This window comes from Oncorhynchus kisutch, linkage group LG6 (assembly GCF_002021735.2).
Source record: "Oncorhynchus kisutch isolate 150728-3 linkage group LG6, Okis_V2, whole genome shotgun sequence".
Lineage (NCBI taxonomy): Eukaryota > Metazoa > Chordata > Actinopteri > Salmoniformes > Salmonidae > Oncorhynchus > Oncorhynchus kisutch.
Window position 1 is genome coordinate 57593648 of NC_034179.2, and position 9941 is coordinate 57603588.

At 45.4% G+C, this 9941-nt stretch overlaps 1 protein-coding gene across 1 annotated transcript; it reads left to right on the plus strand.

Moving 5' to 3' along the window:
* The first annotated feature begins 711 nt into the window (after window positions 1-711).
* LOC109893029 (heat shock protein beta-1) lies at window positions 712-5958 on the plus strand. Its single transcript, XM_020486023.2, has 3 exons — window positions 712-1366; window positions 3896-3959; window positions 4972-5958. Exons 1-3 carry the CDS (start codon window positions 904-906, stop codon window positions 5198-5200), a joined length of 756 nt encoding a protein of 251 aa, XP_020341612.1. The 5' UTR covers window positions 712-903; the 3' UTR covers window positions 5201-5958.
* Window positions 5959-9941: the final 3983 nt, after the last annotated feature.

Sequence of the window (9941 nt, forward strand, 5' to 3'; positions counted from 1 at the left end):
TTGTCAGTGGTGTCTGTGTTGTGTTTCGCTTGTCCGAGCTCCTAGGATTTACAGTGTGCATTCTAATAGCACGTATGTGGCTGGTTGGCTTGTCACATAATGTCCTGTCCTCTACCAGCCTGTGTGTTAGAAACAGCATACGTATGTCTCCCCTCCATGCATGGGGGGCTCCAGTTCTGCTGAGCAGGGCTGTCTGCTTTACAACAAACTCTCAGATTCCTCTAGCCCTGTGTCATGGCTAGGATGGGCTCAGAGGGGGATTACAATTGGGAGGAAGGGCGGAGGAGAGGGTGAAACGGAGTGCTTGGCAGTTGTTAGAGGGGTAGTGGGGTAAAGGGGAGGGCCTTTGCACTGGCATGGCACACCCTGTCATTGTCCCCAGGCTTTGGGAGTCGCAGATAGCATATGAACACGTCATATGCCATGACAATTTTAGGGGGAATAAGAGGAAATTAGCTTTAAAACTGCTAAATATTCTCTCAGCCTAATGGCAAAATGTGTAGAATAGCAGGAAGTGACCTCTAAAACAGCAACATTTTCTCTCTAAGCCTCATGGCAAGTATGTCAAATAGCATGAGATTAGCTGTAAAATCCCAGCGAAACTGCTCTACGTCACTGTCTTGGACTTGGATTCCATTCTAGTGCTATGTCTGACACGAATAGACCTAGTTCATTCTATAAATATCTGTCTGGGGAGGGGGGAGGCAGATGGGGTGAGAAGGGAGGGTCAGTGACAGTGTTGACTAGAAGTGGGCGGTGGCTGTGTGTATAAAAGCCCTCTGCCGAGAAGCAGACGTTAATTTCGGTGGAAGTTTGAGAGAGACACCAACCAAAGGCATCTACAGCCAGCCAGCTTCACAGCTCTACTACTGCAACAGTACTACTCCTCTTCTTCCAGCAAACATGACAGAGAGACGCATCCCCTTCAGCCTGCTCCGCACCCCTAGCTGGGACCCCTACAGGGACTGGTACCAGGGCAACCGACTCTTCGACCAGTCCTTCGGTATGCCTGCCCACGCAGAGGGGTTACCCTCCTTCTCCAGCACCCACTGGCCCGGATACATGCGCCCCGCCCTCGGCCACGACCTGTCCTCTGCCGGCTTCATGCCCTCTATGATGCCCCACCAGCAGAGTGCAATGATGCCCTTAGTCCCAATGATGCCCCAAGCCCCAATGATGGTCCAGGCCCCTATGATGGCCCAGGCTGGGGCAGCATCGTACTCCCGCGCCCTTTCCCGCCAGCTCAGCACTGGCATGTCTGAGATCAAGCAGACCCAGGAGGCCTGGAAGGTCACTCTGGACGTCAACCACTTCTCCCCTGAAGAGTTGGTGGTCAAGACCAAGGATGGCGTGGTAGAGATCACTGGTAATAAACTCATCTCTATCTAGCTCTATCTAGCTCTATCTAGCTCTGGCTCTGTCTCTGTCTGTATCTTTCTCTCTTTATAGCTGTGTTTACACAGGCAGCACAATTCACATTTCTTTCTCACTAATTGGTCGTTTGACCAATACGATCATCACTGAAGAAGAACTGATGAGAAAATATCTGATGTGATTTGGTCAAACGATCAGAATTAGGCTGCTTCTGTTTCACCGGCTCTGTCTGTCTCTTTCTTTCTGTGTGTGTCTCTGGCTCTCCCTTTCTCTGTGTCCGTCTCTTTCTCCTCCCTGTGTCTATGTGTCTGTCTCACCGGCTCTGTCCGTCTCTTTCTCCTCCCTGTGTCTATGTGTCTGTCTCAGTAGACAAAATCAGTATAACTTTGTGGCTACCGCAGTACATTACATTGACTTCATAATATGCAGAATTTGTTTATGTGCATCAAAACATGTTATTTTATTAGAATGAATACAGCATCTCTGTCTAGCGGAGCTGGTTTCTGTTTTGCATCTCTTAGCATCATAATGCTTTATTTAACCTTTATTTAACCAGGTTAGTCTCGATAAAAATCCTGTTAGGGTGTACAAACTGTAGATTGGACTTAAAATAACACTTTTTCATATTGACATTGAATATCTTCCCTTAGTTACTTGTCGGTTAGTCTGGAACAGAAAGTACTTTCAAGGAGAATAGTTAATGATATCATCAAATCATCATACAGAGAGAGAGAGAGAGAGAGAGAGAGAGAGAGAGAGAGAGAGAGAGAGAGAGAGAGAGAGAGAGAGAGGACATTTATCCATTACTCACTCTCGCTGTGTCTCTGATCTGCTACTTTAAATGGGCTGCTGGTCCAGTTCCAGAGCGTATTCTTGTTCTCTCCTCCTCTAGCAGCAGACGGTTATGATCAACAAAGCTCTGACACTGGGAATGAACACTGCATCCTTGTATAGTTGCTTATAACACTTGCACGCTTCCCATGTTCCTATCAAAGCTGAGTAACTGGTGTGGCTGTATAAGGTGTGGCTGTTAATCCGTGTTTGATAAATGCCTGGTTAAAGGCCCTTTCACAGCGTTGTAGTCCTGCAGGAAAGGGGACTGGTCCCTGTGGCAAACTCCTATTATCAGATCAGCTGTTGTCATAACATAATCATAACAAAAAGATATGCTGTAAGTATTTCAAGCCTGGCATGTGTATTTATAGGGACCTGGTGAGAGACATAGAGATATAAACCAGTTGGCGCACACACTCGGTGGACAGTTTATTAGGTACACCACCCGTTCAAGAAATTAGATCGCTCCTACTGACAATAAGTCACGTGGCTGTGGCTTGTTATATAAAGCAGGCAGACAGGCATCGAGGCATTCAGTTACTGTTCACTGAACGTTAAAATGTGCAAAACGAGTGACCTAAGCGACTTTCAATTTGGTATGATCATCTGTGCCAGGCACGCTGGAAAACGGTTGCCCTCCTGGGCTTTTCACGTACGTCACTGTCTAGGGTTTACCCGAGAATGGTACAACAAACAAAAAACATACAGTCAGTGGAAGCCCTGTGGGCAAAAACAGCTCATTGATGAGAGAGTACAAAGGAGAATGGCAAGAATTGTGCAAGTTAAGAAGCTCAATACAACAGTGGTATGCAGAATGGCATCAAGGAACGCACAACTCAATCCTTGTCACGGATGGGCAATTGCAGCAGACGACCACACCGGGTTCCACTCCTATCAGCTAAAAACAAGAAGAAGTGGGAACACGTGGGCACACTCCAGTGGGCACACGATCACCAATACTGGACAATTGAGGAGTGGAAAAACATTGCCTGGTCCAAAGGATCCTGGTTCCTGTTGCGTCATGCAGAGTCAGGATTTGGCTTGTGCAGCATAAGTCCATGGACCCATCCTGCCTGGTGTTAACGGTACAGGCTTGTTGTGGTTGTGTACTGGTGTGGGGAATGTTTTCCTGTCCCTTGATACCAACTGAGCAACAAATAAAAAACAGCGTATCTGAACATTATTGCTGACCAAACCCAATAGAGCATCATTGGGATGAGACGGAATGGGCATTTTGCAGCATGACTGTACCGCCGTCCAATCTGTAGCAACTGCGTGATTCCATCGTGTCAGCATGGACCAACATCCCTGAGGAATGCTTCTTGTAGAATCCACGCCTTGAAGAATTCAGGGTGCTCTGGATGCAAAGGGGTGTCTGACTTGGTACTAGTGGTGTACCTAATAAATTGGCTACTGAGTGTACATCACACAGGTAACATGCTAGGGAACGTGTCGAAGGGGACATGCATGTACAGTACAGACACCAGGCAGAGGGACAGGGAAATGACATCTATTCTCAGCCCCTTGTCCAACAGAAAAGAAGGTTCTCCTAAACAAAACGCTCAAGGGAAGCTTGTGTTTTTGCACAAAATAACATTTATACACAGTGGTCATGGCACATGAAGTGACTGCAGTCTCCAGTGTGAGACAGGGCTAAGACTGACCCATGTGTGTTCTGTGTCCACAGGCAAGCATGAGGAGAGGAAGGACGAGCATGGATTTGTGTCCAGATGCTTCACTAGGAAATACACGTAAGTAACACAACGTCATTGTCAATATTAATAATGATGATACAACTCACAGTGACACTCCTATCAACGAACCTGTGTAACAGATGAATAACCCATTGTTGCGCAACCCGTCGTAGCCATTTTGTCACCGTGATGAAAAAGGCATCATAAAAAATGTGTGTGGTGTCTCTGTCAATGACTGGCCAAAATAATGTCTCTCCCATTTGTTTCAATGTTGATCACATCAACAACAAAAGTCTCTTTTCACAGGAGGGTTGATTAAAGCTATTTCAAAGCTATTCCTAAATCTTCTGCTACTGAAACTGGTTGGTTATGCTACTTCATGGCAGCTTTTGTCAGCTTTCCGTCATATGCTGCATGCTCCAGGATTAGTCCAGACTCCAGTGATACTGTTATCATGGGTCTGGTCCTGTGAGCCTCTTTTGGTTGATGGTCAAGCCTGCGGAGGGTTGAGTGTAGCGGAAGGCTGAGCAAAGCAACACCGGCGGCGACTGACTGTGTTTGTATAGTACAGCCAGCCGTCCTCCCTCTGGGCTGAGCTCCATGGGTCTCTGTATCGCCATCCACGGGCCAATACATATACCATGACTCTGACAATCAACACGGCCCCACCGGCAGGCTGGAAAGCCTATAATAAATGAAGGTTCTATCGAATTACATTTCAAGAAAATTAAGATGTCTCAGTAAAGTATTTTATAGGCAGCATCCAAATAGAAGCCTTCCTTACTTGCTTAGGCTCATACTCCCCCTGGAGCATAAGCCAGCGATAACAGCTTTCCAGCTTATCTGGTCTTGTACAGCAACCTGACTGTGCTGTTATCTCTCCTCCCTGCTCCAGACTGCCCCCTAGTGCTGAAGTTGAACTCATACACCAGTGATTCTGAATAAAGTTGATATCAAATGACATTAAATATACTGCATATTGCGAGATAAAAGCACTGTCTGCCTCAGTAAAGTATTTTTGTACTGTACAGTAGCCTGACTGTGATGTTTCCTTTCCTCTGTGGTCAAGACTGCCCCCTATGGCTGACGCTGAGAAGGTGACGTCCACCTTATCTCCCGAGGGAGTGCTGACCGTGGAGACTCCTCTGAACAGGCAGGCCATCAAGGCTGCAGAGATCTCCATCCCTGTCGCCATGGGCAGCAGCAAGACCAAGCCCTACGACATGACAACGAGGAAGGGAAGTGGCAATGGGCACCATCATGATGAGCATCATGAAGAGGAGGAAGAAGAGGAGTGAAACTCCAAACATAAACACACACTCACACTCACACACACATAGTAGACACAGATGAAATGGTTAGACAGAAAGAGAGAAGGTAGGCAAAACTGTGATAATTCCACACCTATTGTATAGCTACAGTAGGCTCTGGAAATGCATCTATAACGTTATACGTTTCACGTGTGCTCACACTAACACCACTTGCCTGCTCTATCCCACACTGCAGTAATTGCTATCTGCATTTGAGCCAAGCCACAACAAAAAACAGTTACACACACACACATATACACACACTCTCCTCATTCCTACTATGCGCTTGCTAGGAACTGAAAATGATTAGATCTGCAAACAGTGACTGCAGTCCTGCTATTGCATCATCATTCTGTGCTTGCTGCCTCTCTCTCTCTCTCGCTCTCTCTCTCTCTCTCTACAGACGTTAACACAGCCAAGAAGAGCCAGGATACCAGTGATACTGTAGCCTAGTCCCAGAACATTTTGTTGACAATGACCATAGGAGTTGGAAAGACTGCACAAACTGATCTGGACCAGGCTAGTGATACACACAGAACACCAAAGAACCAATGGGCCAGCACATGGGCCTCTGACTATTACACCCATAGAAATTCTATTAATTCTTTTTCTATGATTTCACCATCCTCTGACTGTTACTGGCCACTCACTGTTGTTAAAATATGGTCTAAAACACTGGTCTGTACTGTAGTTGCATTTGGAAAGCTGTACCCACGTATAACGGTGAATAAAGACAAATCCTAATAGCTTGGGCCTCCTTTCTCTGTTATCTCTTCTATTTAGGTACGATGCGATCTGAGTGATGTAGCACATGTTGTTTCGAATAATATGATATCAATTATGTCATATTTTTGTTGTGGCGGTGGCATCAGTAGCATCTGACAATCTACCATGTGCTAGTCTGAAGATAAACACTGTAGAGAGAACGGGAGAAAGGAGCGATAGATATCAGGTAGATAGATGGCCAGACCGGAGATTGAGCAACACTGCTGTAAATCACATCCCAATACACATGATGGGGTGTGATGATCACTGTGTCACACTTTGTCACACACCTGTTTCCATGGTTGCAGGTACAGTAGAGGACTCACACGAAGTGTTGATCAGACCACTGTGGAGAAACCCAGGACTGGCATTAGAAAAGGAAATTGTGAGAGGAAGTGTTAAAATCCCTACCATCACTGTTCCTACATGGTTATACCATGCCTTAGTACACACACACACACACACACACACACACACACACACACACACACACACACACACACACACACACACACACACACACACACACACACACACACACACACACACACACACACACACACACACACACACACACACACACACACACACACACACACACACACACACAGCCACTGTCCCCTCCAGCAGCATGCTATTACTTAATGCCATCTACTGAAGTTCCTGTGGTAGCAGGCTACATTTATAACTCAAAAGGTAAGTCTATACTGTAGATTTGCCATTCTGACATTTTCCCTAAGAGGCTGAATTAACTTACTACTACAGTTGTTTGGTTTTCTTCAACCTTCCTTCCAGTTGGAAAGGTCTGTCTGAGTTGGGGGTGTAGTAGAAAGAGGCTAGTTGTTGTTTATTTCCAACTTTCATTCTCTTCCAGTTGAAACCCATGCAGTGTACCAATGCACACGCTCACTAGCTCTCCTCGATTGCTATTTATAGAGGAAGAGGACTGCTTTTTATTCTCTGGGCTTCCGGCAACTTCTCTGACCACACTAGGAAGAAATCTGATGAGCACCAGGAATTTTTATTCTTTCCCTATCGAGTGAAAAGTTGTTGTTGGCCAGGCATTGGCATCTTGACCACACACCAGGGTTAGGCGGTATCCAGATGTGTCATGCGTAGGTGTAATAGGTGGCAGGGAAGTCAGGCGCAGGAGAGTGAAATGGAGTGTAAAATGGAGTCTTTTAATAAAGTCCACGGAGTATGCTCCATAACACTAAATGTACATAAACACACAAACATGGGTACGAGGACCCGACGCGCACCTATACAACAATCACACTACACTGACAATAAAACAATCTCTGACAAAGACATGAGGGGAAACAGAGGGTTAAATACACAACAGGTAATGAATGGGATTGAAAACAGGTGTGTGGGAAGACAAGACAAAACCAATGGAAAATTAAAAAAGGATCAATGATGGCTAGAAGACCGGTGACGTCGAACGCCGAGCACCGCCCGAACAAGGAGAGGCAACGACTTCGGTAGAAGTCGTGACAAGATGTTCATACCATCCTACCATTTCTGTACCATACCAGGGTATACAGTATTAACGGAAGTGCACACAAATGGCTCTATTTCGAAAAAAAACCTAAACAATTTAGACATCAGGGATTTTGCAATGAGTAGGTCCGGAGACACGTTGGACAAAACCCATTGAGCAGATGATGACTCCCAAAGCCTTTTGGAGTGGGTCTATGGACTTTTCCATGTGAATATTAAAGTCACCAAAAATGTGAATATTGTCTGCCATGACTACAAGGTCCGATAGGAATTCAGGGAACTCAGTGAGGAAAGCTGTATATGGCCTAGGAGGCCTGTAAACAGTAGCAATAAAAAGTGATTGAATAGGCTGCATAGATTTCATGACTAGAAGTTCAAAAGATGAAAATGCAGTCAGGCCAATCACATCAAGATTATGATCAGTGATTAGTTCATTGACTATGTGACTGCCTTGGAAGTGAGGGATCTAACATTAAGTAGCCCCATTTTGAGATGTGAGATATCACAATCTCTTTCAATAATGACAGGAATGGAGGAGGTCTTCATTCCAGTGAGATTGCTAAAGCGAACACCGCCATGTTTTGTTTGCTCAACCTAGATCGAGGCACAGACACGGTCTCAATGGAGATAGCTGAGCTGACTACACTGGCTGTGCTAGAGGTTATAATTAACTTGTAAGCAGTGGCGTAGCATGCAACACCGCAGCCCCAAGGTGAGGGTCAACCATGTTATGGTCAACCATGTTCATTTATTAGGCACTTAATAGGCACTTACTATGGTCATTTTATAGTAATTTTAACCTCTTGAGATGGGGAATCATGTTTTTTAGGAAGTTGAAGATGTGCTCTTTATGATCATGTTAAAATTAGGTGAAATCAAACGTTTTTTGGGGACCTTTCTGAAAAGGCACTGAATTGGTTGAACGACTCATTACAGTATCTACTGCAGAGGGAGCTTTGTGGAAGTTCTATTTCAAAGTCACTGATAGGGCAAGACACTGAACTTCAGTCTTCTGCTTTTTTCTCATATATGACTTACCATTCCCATTCCATTTTAATGTCTTGTTGAATTAGTAATCTCTATCTCATCTATCCTATCCAGCTGCAGCCACCCAGCCAACCCCTGATATTAGCAATCAGCCCTCTTATTGGCTGCTTCATCCCCCGGATGCCTCTCCATCCTCCTCGCACCTCCCCCATCCTCCCTCCATCCTCCCTCTATCCTCTCCACCCAGGCTGACAGGTCTAAGTAGGCCAGCTCGCTAAAGGCAGCAGCCCCCTTAACATGATCTGGAGACAATGTTTATAAATGCAAGGTGGGAAAGAATGGAATTTGTTCAGATGCTTTCCCCATCGCTCTCAGAGGCATCACTTCAGTATCTAAATTACAGTACCAGTTAAAGATGGACTCTTGGCAATTGAGCCTTTTTGCACTGCACTGCACCACCACCAATCCCCTATAACTACATTTAACAGGCAACATAAAGCCACAGCACCTGTTCACTGTCTGTAACCCAATAAACAAATAAGTTCCTCCTTGAACTCACTCACCACATAGGACATCACCCTGAGAAAATTGATTTCAGAATGTTTGTGAGAGACTGCACCATCAGCAGTACTCTGTGACCAAAAGTGAACACTCACTCCCAAGATCAGATGGATAACCTCCAGCAGAGATGTCTGAGAACACAGGGTCACAGAAGCCGCACAGCAGCCTGCAAGACATGAGGACAGGAGACACCTTCCTTATCTGGGAACAAACCAAGAATCCTCTTACCATATTAGTTTGTGACGTGATGATGTATGAGGTCTTTTTCTGCTTGGAGGGCTGAATCACTGTTGGAAATGCAATCCCATCAATCCTGTGTCTCAGACAGTAACAGGCAAAGGTAACCCACGATGACACTGATTGTGCCATGTGTCCCATTGTTAAAATGTTTTGAGCGTATAAAGGTGTGGTTAGGCCAATGTGTTTCAAATGGTCTGATGGCTTTGTAAGATATAGGCCATGTGTGTGTGTGAGAGAGAGAGAGAGAAAGTCACACACACACACACACACACATACATACATACATACACACACATATGCACATATGCACTACTGTATCTGTATTAGTCATTCTCCCTCTTGCTGTGTATAATATAATGCATACCAGCATGCGTGTCCTCATCTCTACCACTCACTCCATCCCAAATATATACATTTATGCCCCCTCCTCTGTTTGATCCGCTGCGAGGAGAGAAACATGAGTAAGCAATCCTCCTCTCTGTGATGAGGGCACTTCTTCACAGAAGAGTGTGAAGAGGATAATGAGAAAAGGAGCAAATGAGAATGGAAGCAAAGGAAGGAACAGCCTTGACTCAGACTGATTTACAGCTGCATCAACCAATCCCTGCAGTTTATTTTGGGCATCAAACCAATCACTTCAGCAGGTTGTGGGCATAAACCCATCACATCAGCT

Bases quoted from the DNA above. Each gene is read 5' to 3' on its own strand.
- LOC109893029 (XM_020486023.2), top strand. From the start codon at position 904: ATGACAGAGAGACGCATCCCCTTCAGCCTGCTCCGCACCCCTAGCTGG. The intron at 1,367-3,895 runs GTAATAAACTCA...CTGTGTCCACAG, and splicing joins TGGCGTGGTAGAGATCACTG to GCAAGCATGAGGAGAGGAAG. The intron at 3,960-4,971 runs GTAAGTAACACA...TCTGTGGTCAAG, and splicing joins TGCTTCACTAGGAAATACAC to ACTGCCCCCTATGGCTGACG.